Below are 17,974 nucleotides of genomic sequence, written 5' to 3'. Positions count from 1 at the left end.
AGCGGTAACTTAAGACACGCTGGTAGAGTTGGGTGAATGCCGGCTCTCAGTCGGACCCCCCCCACACCCCTCTCGGCCTCCACCTTCTCATCCCTCTGCCCCGCAGCCTGTGTGGGCTCTCTTTGTCCGCTGGGAGCCCACTTCACATTGAGAGGCTCCTACTTGTCAACTTCTTAAGTCAATAGGGAACAGAGGGCTCCATTGAAACCCGGGGCTCCGCTCAGACTCCGGACAAGAAAATTCCAGAAAAGCGCCGTGCTCCATTTGGTCTAATAAATAGCCCCGCCCTTCCCTCCTCCGCCACACCAAAACATAAGATCTCATTCTGAATATTCCCATTTGGAAAAAAAATAAAAAAAAAAATAAAAAATTCAGAGAAGAAAAAAGGAAATGGATCCTGTTGAGGGGTACTTTGAGCTAAATTGAAACATTACATGCTTCTTCAGAGAAGGGGAAGTCTTGTGTTTTTTTGTTTTTTTTCCTACGAAACCAGCCGGCTCGTCACCATGGAGGTTCTGTGGCATTCGAATGTAAATGCCGAGAGAGCCGGGGGAGAGTTCGGCCATCGGGAAATAACCACATGTAGAGCGGCCGAGGCCTTAATCTTTGTGAAACTAATCGAATCTCAACTCGTTTTACAAACAAAGAGAACTTTATCGTGACTCGGTAAATAACTTAAACGAGAGTAGCACGGCAGGATGCGGTCTGGGGCTTATTTAAACCGGGTCGCAGACATTTGAACAAGAGACCCACATGGCAGCTGAACGATACTGTAATTCAAATGTGTCACAGCATCAAAACATTCATTTCTATTGCTGGAAACTTATCCCCTAAATGTTAGTCGATCACCTGACCTCTCTGATGACACGGTCTCACCTTGCTGTTCCAGGTTTCAGCTGCAGGTCGGGACAGGAAGTAAGGCTTGGGCGTCAGCAAAGGCACGGGTTTGGGCGACAGGGCTCGGCTCAACGGCGGCTCGGACGAGCGAGATCGGATCTGAGGCCGCTGGTACGACGACGACGACGACGAGTCTTTGGGGAACTCCTCGATTCGCGCCTCCAACGTAGACGTGAACTTCGGGGCCGGGGCGGACTGCTGTCGCAGAAACCTCAGGGGCCCGTCGGGGTCCACGTCGAAAGGGTCCGGGGTCGTGGGGGAGGCCGACAGGGAGAGGGGCAAGGGCGAGCAGAGGAGGGAGGGGTCCGCAGACATGCTGCGGTCCAAGAGCTTCGGCAGCTGCAGGCGTTCGAGGATGCTCTCGCTGATGGAGAAGCGCTGGGCGTAACGGTGGAGGATGTTGGACGCCTCGTCGGGGGTTCTGGCACTTCTGTAGGCGTCCCGCAGCTCCTCCTCACGGCGCTCCCTGGCAGAGAAGAGGGAAAAAAACAAAACAAATGCAATGCTACCGGTTTGATTTACATTAGATAAATGTTTACTTTGAAACTCTCCATTAGTTGAACTGAAACCTGCTTCGGTTACGATTTTATCTTTAGTTTTTCTGTAAAATATGAAACAGGAAATCGTGCTATTTATGTACAACTCAATGGTAATGAGTGTTTATCAAAGTGAAGATATTTCTTATTGGGGATTACTCCTTCTCTACAAACTAGATTTGAGAAAAGATTAAAAAAAAAACTAGTCTGACCCGTTATTCCAAAAGATCAATTTCTTATCTTCCTACTTCACAATCACTCACACAAATCTATTTTTTAAATCTTTGGCATTCTCTGTGAGGAAGACCGACATTAAGGCCCGATCCCAGTCGTTATGTTTGTTTTCGGATTCGTGGGGCAGCGGTCTTTAAGCCCGACCCCATGCTCGCTCGGCTCTGAAGGGCCACAGAGGGAAGTCCCCAAACGAGGAGCTACTGTCACCTTCGCGTCTGCCGAACCTTGAATTCGCTTCTCTTTTTTTTTTTTTCTTCCCTTGTTGTAGTTCTGTTCACGCGGCTTTTGTTTTTTTCCGATGGAATCATCAATTCGTACTCCTCGTGCTGTGGCGGATGTCACCTACTTGTCCTCCACGATCTCTCTGTAGGTCTTGATGCTTCTCCTCCTCTCAGAGGTACAGATGCCTCCTGACATCACGCGCTCCATCATCTTCCTCTCCTCCTCCTTTTTGATCAGGTCCTGGGAAATACTCCTCCTCCGATTTTTCCACCGGGCCAGGTCCTGACAAAAGAAGTTAAAGAGTGAGACTCAGCGGCACTGAGAGACCTGAAGAAACGCTTGCGGCTCTATAAAAACAAACAAACAAACGTATCTAAGCTGTTTAAACTGGGACACAGCAAAATAGGACTTCACGGTGAGTTTGGGAGACAGCTTTCAGGCAGTAAAAACAACAGCACACGGGTGATATAAACGTCTGACGCGGTGGAGGAAATACAAACGGTGCAAATGTGACACTAAACAGTCCACTCACGTCCTGCCAGTGGTCCTCCTCCTCCTTCATTCTGTTGTACTGGTTGTGCATCAGTTCATGACGCACTTGACCGTGCGGACGCAAGATGGCCTCTTCCTCACCGCGCATGTCGATCATGCTCACACTCCTGGGGGAGGACAGAGGGAGAACATGCAAAAATGAAAAACGGGGATCGACAAAATCATTTCCAGATGTTTTTATTTCAAGTGAATTTAAATGAGGTTTTTCATTTGTTTCCTACTGTCAGTAATTCTTTTCGAATTTCCTCGAGTGCACTGTGCTGTAATGTTGGCCTCTTTATCCGTTTCCTGCTGTCACTGGACCACAATGCAACACTGACTCTAAGCTTCTCTAAGATGAGCAGAGGCTGAAAAAGTTCATGTCAAATACGTAAAAAAAGAAATAAATCCCTTCAGGCGATATTCAAACCAAAATGTATCAAGGAAACCACATCATTCAAAAATACATCAATTCATCATAATAAGGAAAAGTGAATATCCTGTAGCTGAAGGGCTCGGCACAGATATCAAATTCATCTTTCCATGAAATAAAAAAAAAATGCTCACACCCAGTCGGCATAACTAAGATGTTATCCTACACATCTTCCCCTCGAACAAAGTTAAACATCATTTTTCTCTCCAAGTAATTTCCTGTTTAGTTTGATCTCGCGACCGATCCCGTAATTGTTGTGCACGTCACGTTCCAACAGGAAACACATTACAACACAACCGCAACCTCTGTAGACGTGAGGTTTTGGACAAAGGCACATGTGGTTGTAAAGCTCTAAGTTAACATTCTGGTGTGAGTTCACGAGACGCAACAATCGGCACCATCACACGGTCGCAGAAAGATTATACGGCTCTTGATATTTGTTCAGTCATTTCAAAGCATCTATTTTTAGATTACAGGTAAGACAGACCGAAGCATGTTAGGGGGGCATGCAGGGGTGTTGGTGTGCTCGTCACAAATCCCGAAAGCCGTTATATTTTTGTCAAGACGAGAGAAAGAGAGAATAAAAAAAATCAAATCAAATCTATGAACTGCCAAGGTACAAAGGTATCACTTGGCATGAGGTACTTGGAAAGCACTGACTCATCGTCACTGTGTGGAAGATTGCTTCCAAAGCAAAGAGAAGACCGGTCCATGTTAAGTTGTGGGACTACATGTAGTTGTAGGACCATTAAATGCAAAAAAAGAAAAAAAAGAAACCTGCACGTCTGAATAACCATCTGCTCCCGAGTTATTTCCAGGTGCTGATAAGCTTCACTTGTTTTTTGCACCCACTTTTAGCAGCGAAGATTAAACCATGAATATTTTTTTAAAAAATATAAAAATATGTGGTAGAAGGATGAGGTGTTGTCAGGTTGGTTGAAATGGTTCGACACGTGCAGACGGCAGAAGCACCGAGGATGAATTTAGTTAAGTCCTCTCTACAACCGCGACTGCAGCCACTTTAAATAACATCTGAGAGAAATGGATCGTTGCCAGGCCAAAGCAAAAAAAAAAAAAAAAAAAAGAATTCACATCCACAACTTATTGAAACCATATTTTCATGACTTTTCCAAGGACATGGTTTCACGCTTGAAAAGCACTCTTTGAGAAGGCATTTCATTTACCATTTCAATTTATGTGATGCAAGTGGGAAAATCTGTTTAGCTCATGTTTTCCGTGCAAAGACAACTTTTTTTTTTTTTTTTTTTTTTTTTTTTTTAAAGAGCTAAAATAAGATTATCTTGAATTTATTTTCACTTCCACTTCCATGAAAACAGATATTTGACAAATTACTCCGTTTCATTTTCACTCCTCAGTGTGGTTTTATGGATTAACTGGTGTTTTATCATCTCCCGATGTCACCTGTAAATTATTAAGACCTTAAACGATAAATCATACAAAAATGAAGGACATCCATTCATTTGTTATCTCGACCTGCTCTATTCTGAACAGGGTCACGGTGGGCTGGAGTTTATCCCCGGCACGGTATAATTAATGACATTTGGGAGACGATTCCAGTATTACGTGAGAGGATAGGGGCCATTTTAGTTAAATCTATAGGCTGTTAAGAGTACAAGTCTGTGAAAAAATGCCATATTCTAGTAATATTTCTAATATAACACAAGATGGCCAATAAAAGCAAACAAGAAACAGCACCAAAAAAAAAAAAAAAAAAAAACTTGTAAGGATTTGATCAGTTCTTTAAATGACTTCACTGCTCAGCAAATTTTCCCACTCGCATAAAGAAAAATCCAAATTTGATTCGAATGAGAAAAATGACTCATTGAAGCGGCTTTGTTTTGCGGCGGCGAAGCAGAGCCGGGGCGCGACGGCTGAGCCTCTGGACAGGCGAGAAGACGACTTACTGTGGATCAGCGGACACACTATCTGTGTGGTTGAATCTACAGGAGGCAGAGAGCGTGGAGAGAGAGCACAACCACACATGAAGACAACACCATCTACTCATGCGCATATCAACACACATTAATGGGATATTTGAGTGTTAGCTAGCGGTTAAGATTACTGTGTTGTGATCACAGCTGGCAATGCGTTTAGTTTGTGACAAATTAAATATGGGAACCGGTAGCATCTGGAGTTTGATTTATAACCCATGTGAACAGGTTCCCTGGTTCAGTTCCTGTGTTAAACGATGAACCTCAAACCAAACACAAGGGGGCAGTCTCATCCAAAACACAGCCACAGTCAGCCAGCAACTGAAAACAAAGTTTACTGCAGCACTTCAACCCCCCCCCCCCCCCAAAAAAAACAAAAAAAACCCACTGCTGGCATACATAAAGATGCACCATGGCAACGGATGCAGATGCAGCTGACGGTAAACTATTAAATCAAAGCACATGCATCTTCAATCAGACAGCACAAGAAACAACACGAAGGATGTGGCTCTCTGTCTGTCTCTGACCAACACTTGTGAAGAAGACTCCCTACATCGAGCCCAGATAGTTTTTGAAGATGATCGTTTGTCATGTGGTGTGTTGTAGAGAGATATCAGCCTGGAATGAGCATTTAAAGCCAACGTCCGTATGGTATTTCATTGGCATACATGAAATTCATCAAACTTTGGTTTAAATTGGATTAAAATCAACTAGAGATTCTTTTCTAATCGGGTCTCCGAAAGAGATCCCACACAGCCAACTAAGCTCATGCACAGTTAATCAAAGATCACATTCTCAACTGTTTCCGCTTCTCAAAAATTTCTTAAAAAAAAAGAAAAAAGCAAGGAAATGAGGAAAAAGTTTTTTGTTTTTTTCAGTTTCCATGCAATCTGTGTACAATCACAGCTTCCCCCCCTTTTCTTTCTCGGTAAAAGGCAGCATTATTAATTTGTTTTTATGTAGACCCCCCCCCCCAAAAAAAGGCCATGCAATCATCAGGTAGTTACATTTCAGCATTCAGAATAGAAGCACTGCAGTCTCAGGTCACATGCTGAGTATTCAGAGGGATCATGGGAATAGAAGACCTCCTGACTAAAATGTAGTGTAGTTGCTGGACGGAGCTCACGTTGCTGGAAGGCCGCTGTCCAACCAAGACATCCCCTCTTGCGGGTCGTGCCTTTCGCTCAGTGCCCTTCCCCTCCGTCGGCCTGTGCCGGCCGTTTCCGTCGAAGGAAGGACGCCGGCGGGCCCCGGGGTGGCGACGTGTTTGGGCGAGGTCGGTTTTTGAGAGGCCCGCTTATCGTCTCCCGCTGCGTCCGCGAGCGACGGGGAACCGGCGACCCCTCTCTTCGCTCCTCCCGCATCCTCCCGGTCCGCCGCAGGTGGATGCTTCCCGGTTGCGCCGATGGGGCTCGGCGCAACCGCCGAGGCCGCGTTCGGCGCGAGAGTCGTCGAGTGGTGGAAGAGTTCCTCCGAGCACGAACGAGCCGGAGTGCTGCAGAAAGCAAAGCAAACTCAACGGTTTTGCTGCCCGCTTATCATCCTATATCATCAAACGGCATTCCTCTGGAAGGAGCCTAAATGTAGGTTTGTGAAGACATAAATCTACGGGGGGGAAAAAAAAAACAAAAAAATGATGCACGGTCACGAATTCCTTCAGAGCAAGACTGGATGTGAAAAACAAATTGGAGTCGCAAAAATTCAAAGAACAACTCTGTTGTTTGTCATCCTGAGATGAACAGCTAACATTTCTGGGAGGCTTATTATTGGACTGTAAATTCCCAGAATGCAATTGCAGGGGAGGTGGAGAGACTGGCCAGCTGCTGGCAGTGAAAAGGGCCAGGTTGCAGTCCCAGCATGCTCGGGGTCAGGGAAGGAAGAAGGACTCATTTCCTTACATCCTGAGGGTGGGTCGCCTGTTCGTGGTGTTCCCTGTGACTCTGCTTGTTTGTCTGTGGATGCATACGGTACATTTCTGCGTGTATTTGTATTTATGGGATTGAACCTGAAAGCTGCACACAAGTTTTGTTCCAACACTACGATGGTGGTTTTTGAAGGAAACATCCAGTGAGATAAAACTGTAAAAATGAAAGGAAAACCAAGTTTTTTTGCTTGGCATGTTTGATTTCTAGATTTTGGATTTTTCATCACCATGCATAACATTAATTGAATTACTTAAGAAAATATTTACCCTTTCAAATGTTAAATAATAAAAAAACAAAATCTTTGACAGCTCTGCACAAGCTGTGAAACACAAGAAACAGCTAACACACACATCACCACGGAGTTGGATGTCAGCTCGACTCTACTCTGTTTCAAACAAATAGATGGAAACAGCCATGTCAGCAAAAGCACAAAAAAAAAAAAAAGAAAAGAAGAAGAATGTGTTAACACAACTATGATAGGCAGCCGCAATCACCAATTTGCTGATACCATACAAAACATATTTTAAGGCATTAATTCCTGGCAACAGTCAAAATTCTGGCCTCAGTTACGGTCTGATAAAATGTGAGCTGTTACCAAAGAGAGGATTTCATATCAAAGCCTTTTCCAAACATCTTAGAAATCCCCCTTTTTTTTCCCCCCTTGGAACACAAATATACACGAGTCAGATGTCTTCTCTCCCTCGAAACGCTGACAGTCCAATCAATGCCGTACGATTTGAGCCAGAAAACGCTGCTGCAAACTGGAGGGGGTGCGACTCCTAAAAAAAACCTCTCCAACAGGACTGCGAATGAAATGTCAGCGCGAGCAAGAAATAACGGGACGGATTGTGAAATGCCATAAGAGCCCTAAACAGACGGGAGAAGTACGGCAATCCCGGATCAACGCCGGACTCGCGTGAACTGTAAAATGACACAACGGCGTCGTGAATCGACAAGCTCACCTCGTCGCATGACACCAAATGCATAGTTTCCGATGTGCATTTCACAACAGCGTCTCCTAACCAGGTCGACATGAGCGCAGCGCACTCCTGCGAACTCATCGTTATGCTGCTCTGGATAAGGAAAGGCAGCAGAAGTGATGATCCGGTTACAAATGTGCCAAAAAAAAAACCAAAACCTGCCGGATTTAGACGGCAGCTGTAAAAATGATCTGTCCAGCGAGGACACCGGTCCCGATTGAAAACTGTTGACGGTAAAGTCTGCGGATTATTCTGACTGATGGGAACATTGGTTTTGGACGGACGTGCAATTTCTCAGTGTTTTCAGTGGCGCAGATATAACTTGACGATGATGCGGTCGGGAATGTCGGAGATGCTAAAACACGCGCGTGGGGCTCGAGATCAAACTGCACGGCTGGACGCCACGCCAATCGTTTCAAAACAAGAAGTTCAGCCGAGATAAGAAGTCACGCAGCGCTCACTCGAGCCACGGCCGACAAAGGGATTCCCCCCCCAAAAAATATAAACAGAACTGATGCAGCGGATACCAGACACATTGTCCCGTTTTATCCAATGGGTTCTTGTTCTTTGTCAAACTAAGGTCGAAAGATTTGGGTGTGTAACGCCAGCCGCGGCTAATGTAGCCCGGAGCCGTCGGCGTCGAGCAGAGATGAAGAGCAGACGACAGACGTGTGGGAACCTCACTTTCTCTTTAAAACTAGTTTTCTCCAACCCGAACACATCGTTAAGCCGTTTCGTCATCACGTAGCCTCCTTTGGATCGACAAAAGGCTTTCAACGTTTTAGGAAGCTCCAGATAAAAAAAAAATCAGTTGATTTCCCCCCTTGAAGAACACAATGTAAACACTTAAAGAAAAATAATAATTAATAATCATTAGAAATCATTATAAATCACCTAAAATTCTATAAAACTATTATCTTTTCGATTTGGTTGAATTAGAGGAACTATGGATCAGGATCACGTCTGCAAAAAAAAGGGAATCGGGACCAAGATGATTTTGGGTATTGAGGAAAAAAAAAACATGGAATGAAGGTGAGGACCTTTTCTCAGAGGCGACCGTCGGGTGAACTACGGTCTCCCCGGGGGTCTCAGCGGGGGGGTGGGAGGGGCTACCGGGCAGAGGCTCACTGCTCCTCCTCGTGCCCGCCGCACGGCTCTCGACGCGAGGCGTGGACGCAGGCCGCTCCCCTTCCTCCTCGTCCTTTTTACTCGGCTTCTCCTTCTGAATCTGTGTGTGGGGTTCAAGCGGGTGGGACGTAGGGGAGGGACTGGGGGGCTCTCCGGGAGGGACGTCTAAGCTAAAGACCTCACTTGGACTGATACGTCATCCATTCACACGACACAGGTGGGAGGAGGGGGAGGGGGGAGAGGGGGGGGGAGGGGGTGTTTCACGGAGGCGAGGATGATTTCGAAACACGGTGATGATGAAGGACACACGCATGTGGAGAGGGCAGGTTCACACAGGAGAGGAGGAGCGGGCGCGATACAAATACGAGGTGAAGGAAGGAGATGGTGAAGGAGGAAAACAAATGGGAAAACAAACAATGGAAAAAAAAAAAAAAAAAAAATCAATGAATTCATGTGTTTTGATGCAACATATAACACGACGGGTGAATTTATGGGAAATGACAGACTAGCAGCGGACAGTAGGGGGATACACGCAGGCGCTACCGACCGACTGCACACATTTCCGTTCTGTACATTCAAACCAGTCGCGGCACGTTTTGAAAATATGAGGTCATACTTATTCGACTGCAGATACTTGGCTTTTGATTAAATATCGGTAATCTGCTGAGGTCCTTCAATACTGCTGCTGCACTGTACTGTATATACTGTGCATTTTATATTTCATATTTTTTTTACTGCTATTTTATTGCTTTTTATTATTCTATTATTATCTTATTGCTTCCTGTATGCTGCTGTAGCGGAAAAAAAAAAAATTCCCCTTGAGGATTAATAAAGTAACTACCTACCTACCTACCTACTGCTAAAAAAAAAAAAAAGACACATACTGTATAAGCCTCTAAACCAGGGGTCTTCAACGTTTTTCAGGCCAAGGACCCCCAAACTGATAGAGAGATGGAGCAGGGACCCCCTACTATATATATATTGCATAAAATTGTGTTTTATATTAAACTGGAGGAGTGCAGGAGGCTTGGAGGGAGGTCCAGGCTAGCCTCATGCTGTGAGCGAACCGGTGTCCAGCTTGAGAGAGCTCCTGTGTGTCGCTGAATGTGTGCATTTCTGACTGAAAGATAACATCTTCTGCCTCCAATTATCCATTCGCTACAATATGTTGGATTCATGTTAATGTGTATTTAAAGACATTTAAATTTGTGAGAAAAAAAAAACCCCAACCATTTAATTAAAAAAAAATATGAAAACGTTTCTAATCAACCAAAAATTTCACGGACCCCCTGCAGTACACCACTAACATTGCCCATACAGCTGATCAAAAGCACTTTAAAGAATCCGCTGAGCGAGCAGAAATGTGAAACGTGTGTAGAAATTTGTGATCGCAGAGCGAGCTCTGGGCGGCGACGTGCCAACACGACATAAGCCGATAAAATCCTTCTGTCTTAAATCTGCTTCATTTTTGACGATGCAGCATATCTCACACTTTTTGCTTCGATCAGAACCGGAGCCAATGAAAACGCGCATCTGGCGTCCATCAGCCACTCCCATCTGTTCGATAGCAGACAAATAATCAACGGCTGAACGGTTTCGTTCCAGATCTGCAGCTTGGCATGAGGGAAACCTACTCTTGCAAAATTGTTGAACATAAAATGAAGCAAAAAGCACATCAAAACAATGAAAAATATACAACACGTGATTTGTTTTACAATCTGTGTTTCATTTTGGTTGGTGTTATCAATTTTGTATTAAACTCATATTCTTTTTAAATCAATCTGTAGACTACATCTGCTAATATTTAACCGCTTTATATCAGAACTTTCCTGCTAATTTATTCGGAAAACAAACATTTAACAGAGAAATTCTCCTTTTCGAAAAGCAGAAATGTGGTTTCATTAATTCATAACAAACTTCAATATGAGTGGGTTTATCGGCACCAGTTGATGTCAAGCTAAAACAAAATCAGCTGTACAGCCTGTTCCCAAATAACCTGTTCATTGAGGTATCACACTCATCACCACGTTTGTTAACGGCCTTCAATAGCTTTGCACTATTAGTTCAGCCCAGTCACTTAAGGTCCAACAGATATTACGTGTAAAATATGTCAGCCTGTACGAATCAAAGCCTCTTCGTTAAAAGTTCTAATAATAACAATGATTTTCATTTCAATATTCTGTGAACAGAAAGGTGAAATATTCAATGTAATTTCTAAAGAGACTTAAAAAAAAATGTTTATGCCAAACCTTGTGGTTAAGGGTGGTGTTGTTTACACACTTTATAATAAAACTGTAATAGAGAGGACAAAATTAAACAAGTCAAACATCACTGCGTAGTAACTGTAAAAGCAGAACCAGATTCCAAATAGCTTCTTCTGACGCCCTTTGACGAACCCAGCTACCCAACAAAAGCTTCATATTTCTTTTTCTTCTCAGTTTCACACTCACCTAAAAGGTCTGTCCCCCCCTACAGGTGAAGTGGCGGTACTCCAGCTCTTGCGTCCTGCCTCCTCTTTGTCGCTCTTCTTCTTGCGGAGCGGCGCCGGCACATATCCACTCTGGTTGCTCCTGTTGGGGAGGTACTGGTTGAAGGGCATGGCGGTTCGTGGCTCGCTGACGGACGTCCGCCGCGCCAACATGTCGTCCTTACGGACGTCTGGCATCTTCCTGTGAGGGGCGCCGTCGGACTCCGAGTCGCTGCCACGGCCTAATGAGAGGAAGAGAGGCGGGATGGAAATACTTCACTTGCGTCAGTGGACTACGTTTTTCATCTCGGAGATATCAATTAGCTAATTCACAAGTTTCACGTTCAGATGCCGGATGGCGTCCGACTTCTCTGTTTCAACGAATAATCGAACATTAAAACGCCTCATTTAACTCTTTTCAAACAAAATTTTTGTCCACACACACCTGTCTGATTTGCGCTGCAGTAACCGGAGGGACTTGGGGGACATTTATACATTTTAACTCCAGAAAATGACCTGCGTTACACTCTCCCCCTCTAAACAGCATGAAAACTGCAGATTTGTGCCATAATGTGTAAGCTAATTGTCTTTTGTTAAATGGATTTGATAAAAATGCTATATAAAAAAACAACAACAATAACTATCGTTCAGGAACCGACATCGAATTCAAGGTACCGGTATACAACATTTTTTTTTTAACGCAACTCAGCCCGACACCTCAATGAAGAACAGTCTACGAGTACTGGAAAAACATTTGCAGTCCCACACTCCATCAGTTTTCCTACTTAAACGTCATTCGCCTATACCGTAATAACCGTAATCATTTCTGACAAAGCGTATGCATAAAACAGAGCCTCCGATAGGCCATTAGTGATATAATGCGTTTTAAAAATGACCAGGATTTCTCTCTAAGTTTCCCAGACAGTAAGAAATACCCAGCATGCCGAGTCATGGTCAGAGAGACACAGAGGGAGAGTGGGAGGCAGGCGGAGAGATTTAACCCAAAAATAAGTGAGCAGAGAAACTGTTGATTGAAGAGTCTCACGGTGGATACCCCACATTTCTCTCTCCCTGAGCTGTCCCACCATATAGAAAATATCACTGAGTTATTACATGCGGGGCATTCCAGTGGCTGAGCATAAATCAAGCAGGTTAATGGCCTGTTTTTATGAACCAAAGCAGGTGACATGAATCATCACTTAATATGTATTGTGCTGCTCGTGCTGACAAAATTTTAGCCTCCAGTCATGAAGAACGCGCTCGGTCGGTCTCTATCAGATTTTAAACACACACCGTTTGCTTTTTAATGCGAGTGGCAACACCTGGCTTTGCAGAAGTGCATCGCTCAAGGACTTTTCCCTACTTGCCGTCTTGAATTCCTCTGCAAGTCGTCCTAATGTGATCCCCAGAGAACATACAGAAGAGAGGGAATGGAAATCAGGCACAGTCACATGTTTACAATTCCAGCGATTGACCGCTTGCATTCGAGTCATTTCCACCTTCATTTGGTCTTTTTTAAAATTTCTTTTGCAAATCCCAACAGATACCTGCAGCACGGCTTTACCCAAGGTCTCCCCCCAAAAATTCCTCCAAGATGTTCAGCACATGTGCTACTGTCCCCCCTTCCTTAGATGCATGCGTACTCACTCCATGACCTCTAAATTTATGACTCAATGTATACATTTTCCAAATATAAACCTGCAATTTGAACCACATCTAAATCATGAAATCCTCCCGTAGTTCTGAGGAGATGCATGCGGAAGCAGCCGCAGCTCCTCGGTGGAAACGAACGTCACATTTTGAACTCCTCTTTATATCAATAGACTTCTTCGTTTTTTAAAAAAAATTTTTTTTTTAATGTGGTCTGGGAAGATTGACAGATCACGGTCCAAAAAAAGGGCCTCGAGGAATCCGCACTTCCAACAATGAATGGTTCAATTATGACTCTCAACCCGTCAATTGGAAACATGAGTGACTCTGCCATCCAAGTCGATCCATCTTTAAAGCAGCAACATATGTTTTCTTTATGGGTTGATCTGCTCTCCCTGCACATATGGTAACACTGAAGTGTGAGGGAACATTTATTATGGGTCAGTGCCACACTGTACCAGACTTCAGAGACACTTATCAATGAACATCAACATGCAGTCATTGAAAAGGACTAGGACAAGCTGTGGAGTCCACTTCAATAAGCTGTATAGTAACTGAAAAGCTGAAACAGAAAGAAAGATATCCACAAAATTCCCAATGGCATTAAAAGTGAAATACATGTTTCCACTTCCTAGGATGTAACTTGTGCAGTATTCAAACAGCAGGAAGAAGTTATGATTTAATATGACTGTGTGATACAGATTTGTTGTTTTCTAAATTGGGCTAAAGCCCAACATCTGCCCAAACACAACGGTCGGTCCCCATCCTCAAAGTCCTTTTCGTAGTAACGAGACGTAATGTTTTAAAATACAAACAATAAAACATAAATTTAACCAATGTATTGCTTATCCGAGGATGTTTTATACAGTTAGCATCTAAGACGCTTACGTTGGAATAGACATTTTCCAATCGCAATTGTAATGTTGTTTTTATTACTTTACTGTCAGTTCATATTGACGTTTGATATGAATTCTGAGTTGGGAGTTACGTGTGAAAACAAATAGGTAACTGATATCGTTACAAAACCCCTTAAAAACCTCTCGATTACATCATTCAATTATTCTTCCAAACAGCCCACCGGCGGTGGGCGTCGTCCTGCAAAAACCAAGGAAGCAAGAAGGACGACGTGCACGATAAAGAGCACCAAAAGCGAAAAGTGCCTGATTTATCAAAACTGCATCCATCTCCAAACGGGGCACACATTAAAAGAGCCACCCCCCAATATCAAATTTCTTACCGAGATTGAATTAAACTCTTCCTCTTGTCCTCTAATTACTGTCAGGGTGAAGTCAGTTTTCGGAGCTGAGTAGAGGAAGGGTTTTGTCTGAAGGTCGCTGCAGGGAAATCCTGGCAGAGTCGAGTTTGTAATGCCTGTTAATAAAGGGATGCTTTTGTTCTGGGTTTACTCGGAGCTCCCGGTGATCGCATACGATAACCGCCGTTTATCCTGTTCTCACTTCTCTAGTTTGTTGCCTGAGGGTCTCATCTAAAACACTCATGTTTTCATAACCCACAAAAATGTCCAGTGCTAATAAATAGCAGACAAGCTCATTTTCATTAAAACCACCACCTTTTAACAACAACAAGCCCAACAAAAACTTAAAAAGGGACTTCCGACACAAATAACCTCGTCATTACGTGCGGTATCCTCCGTCCGTGATGTTCGAAGGATTCAAGAAGTCACCGTGATGTCGACTCGCGCGTGCTGTCATTCAGTTTTTCCTCCAAACCTGCCTCCGCATTTTTTCACGCATTTGCAAATTCCCTTCAGCTTTTTCAAACTCGGGCTCAGACGTGGGCGTGCGGGAACGCGAGCAGCTTGACAGCGTGAGTAATCAGCTGTGGGTTCCACGTGTTGGTGGAGCGATCGATTGGGTAATGGTTGTGTAGTAAAAAAAAAAAAAAAAAGCAAGAGGGATTAAAAATAATGCGTCGCGGCAGCTTTTTCCATTCTCAGCCTATTAAAGCCAGTGTGATGGATTTTTAGTCCCGGTACGCTTGTTGAACGTCCTTGAAAAATGTTTCTGCTTTATGGGCTTTTGTTAAGGATATTGGGGGATTTTCTACTTTATGTCTGAGAAAGAAAAACGTCAACATCCAGTGAAGATTTAAAGCACTGTAGCTTGACTGTTGGTGGCAACAGCTTAGGCTTTAGGGAGGCAGCAGTTTTCTTTTGCACCTCCCTTAAAAGACAAAAACACAGTCAGACAGGATTTCCCACGTTAAGTGTAAAACTGACATTACGTTTTATGAAGACTGCTGCAATCTTTTACAGGCAGCCATTAAAATTTAAAAGGGTCATACTCGCATATGGTGTCGAAACCCAGCAACTTTTAAATGACAGCATATGGAGTGTTTGGCATCATAAACTATGTGACCAAAACTGGTATTTTTCCTTTTCTTAAATTCTGACTTCAGCAGAAACTATAAAAAAAACTGCTTCAAAGCTGTTTTGTACTGTATGTTTGTCTTGGAAACTCAATGTTGTTCAGAAGGGTTATGCTACCATAAAATTACATACTGTAAAAAAATATATGGTTTTCCGAAACGAAACCAAAGCAATCTATATATAGATTATATACATGCTGTTAGTTCCGACTGTTCTGTGTTTTCTTTACTTTACTGCCCACCGGAGTAATAAATTGACCAAAAAAACAAAAACAAAAAACCACCCTGAAAACAAACTCTAAGATCTGGAGAAATATTTATAAATTCGAGTGAAAAATACCCAGCAGTACTTCATCCATCTTTTACGGAGGTAAATTCAACCACACACACATTTCCTTTTCCTCATTTGAAACAGAGATATTCATCCTCATCTTCATTTGGTGAGTCGGCCTTGCAGGTATGAACACATTATGTCACGTTCTCGAACCGCAGGCTGTCACTTTCATCATCGCTGACTTGTCAGTCGAGTGTCAGATCACAAACCACTAGGAGCTCATTCATACAACCGCACCTCTCCCTGTTCTTTGTCCGACACGCACACATCTCATCGCTCCCTCCCTCCTCGAGTGCTGTCACTCATCTCAGTCCACGCTTCAAGAGAGCCACCAAACAGCCGTAACCAATGGCAACGGGTTCAAACACAGAGTACAGAGACGCTTTTGTGTGGATGTAAATGACGGGGCAGCAAATCCCGACTGAAAGGTATCACGAAAACACTATGAGACACGAATGGTGATTGAGGCGTCTATTCATTCACATACATACCGCACTTAACTAGAGAAACAACAACAAAGCGATAGAATTACTGGGCCATTAAACAAAATTGCTACTACGTGCATTTTTAGAGCTTCATTGAGCTTAAATTTAGCGTGCAGCGTTTCAGAGTCTTAGTATTTAAACTACAGCTCGGAGTCTCCGGGTTGTACAACATCTAAATGGATGCAGAATCTGATGCGTAAACAGCACATCTGAGAAAACTGTTGGGACAAAATTCAGATCCCAAATAATGCAGCACTCTTTGCAACTTGGACTTCTTTCAGTACACTCGGAATCAGTCAGCGTTTCCACTAAAGACCAAATAAATGAAACGTCTTCGGTTTTACATCACCTGCTGCGACTACCATTGGGCGACAGCTTGGTGGAGGCCTGCGATTATATTACATAACTGTGTGAAACAAAAACAGATGTGGAAGGATTTGTCATTGAAACGGAGCAAGAGGATGTTTTCTGACGCGGCAGATTGATGTCAGACAAGCTGATCGCAGAACTGATAGAGTCAAGCAAAGAAAAGCACGTGAGCAGCTTCTCAGAAAGGATGAAGAATGCGAATGAAGCCCTTTGTTTCAACAGTAATAACAGACAGCAACTGTCATTTAAATTTTTTTAATAAATAAAGGATTATGTATATGTATGTATATATATATATATACTGTACATACTGTAGCCATTTGCTAAATTTAACCCAAACAATGCTGAATTTCTTCCCTTTCATGAGTATTAATGTGGCTAAAAATGAAACAATGGCCATATATCGACCTCACATTATTCTTTCAAACTGCCTTTGACTAACACCGGGCGTTGTCCTAGAAAAAACACCGGCAGGAGAACAACGGGCTTTACTACAGTAACACCAGAAGCACGATACACCTCGTTTATCTATATACTGAATCTGTGCACCTCGACTCACCCGAGCAAAGCCAGTAAAAACCCCTTCCCGTCCGTTAAGACTAATAGCTGTCGCCATAACAACACAATAGCAACCGAGCAGATTTGATGTACAACGTTTAATTCAAGAGATGGTCGTTCCAACGACAAAGCTGCACTACTTTCATGGTTATGTTAAACTAAGTGGTCAGTATGAAACCTATGAGTGGTTTTTTGTTGTTGTTTTTTTCCCTCCTACCATCGCTGCTGCCGCGGGCGACCAGGACGTCCGGCGACGGGGTCTGTCGTGAGCGGGAGCCGAAGGAGTCCAGGCTGTCGAATGAATCCTCGCGTCCGTGCCGTGGCGGGGAGAGAGAGTCGCTGCGCTCGGAGTCCCAGCAGTCGATGTAGCCGCTGTCCCGGATGCTGCGTTTAGGGCTCTCTGCCTCCTCCGCCTCCTGACCAACCAACACAAACAAAGTATGAGAAAATGCATGTCAACAACAGGAAAGGGATTTAGTGCGAGGTATCGAAAAGTACTCAGGCTCCCAAATGTGGAGATGGGATTTCTTGGGCGTAATCCACCACTGTCCTTAAATCTTATCCGTGCGCGTGTTCTTAGATCCACGTCCACTACAAACATCCGACTCTGACTCCTCCCACATCTCTTAAACGTACGACAGCCGTGGTGCATTTTCTCCCTTTTGTTGTGGCTTGCATCACTCGTCATCACTCTCTCTTCACCTCGGTGACTCCTCCCGTTCCCTGTCTGCAGTTGAAATGTGTCTTTGCAGCTAATGGGAGGTGGAGAAAGGCCTTTCCCGTCTACCAAGAGACTTCCTGTTCCTGTTCCCGTAACATCTGTTATCAAACTTCCAAACCTTTGCAAAAGCCTTTATTATGTTTTTAAGTACGTGTCCTTCAGTG

General features: G+C 43.8%; 1 protein-coding gene across 9 annotated transcripts in view; it reads right to left on the bottom strand.

The window, feature by feature from the left end:
• Nucleotides 1-17,974, bottom strand: part of limch1b (LIM and calponin homology domains 1b) — an 82,257-nt gene that overhangs the window by 13,023 nt on the left and 51,260 nt on the right. For 7 of the 9 annotated variants that reach the window (XM_069701689.1, XM_069701691.1, XM_069701692.1 and 4 more), the window contains 7 exons: nt 17,307-17,505; nt 11,289-11,547; nt 5,932-6,300; nt 4,779-4,814; nt 2,422-2,548; nt 2,014-2,171; nt 877-1,363 (listed from right to left, as the gene is read on the bottom strand). In XM_069701689.1, coding sequence (XP_069557790.1) covers nt 877-1,363; nt 2,014-2,171; nt 2,422-2,548; nt 4,779-4,814; nt 5,932-6,300; nt 11,289-11,547; nt 17,307-17,505 — 1,635 coding nt within the window. The remainder of the gene's footprint in view (nt 1-876; nt 1,364-2,013; nt 2,172-2,421; nt 2,549-4,778; nt 4,815-5,931; nt 6,301-11,288; nt 11,548-17,306; nt 17,506-17,974) is intronic. The other 2 variants (XM_069701690.1, XM_069701696.1) reach the window with 2 other exon arrangements.

This window comes from Brachyistius frenatus, unplaced genomic scaffold, assembly GCF_029030835.1.
Source record: "Brachyistius frenatus isolate BFR_SWC_R1_liver_20210118 unplaced genomic scaffold, ASM2903083v1 Contig_38, whole genome shotgun sequence".
Taxonomy (NCBI): domain Eukaryota; kingdom Metazoa; phylum Chordata; class Actinopteri; family Embiotocidae; genus Brachyistius; species Brachyistius frenatus.
Note: the sequence above shows the minus strand (reverse complement) of the source record. Positions and strands in the feature narration are given on the sequence as shown.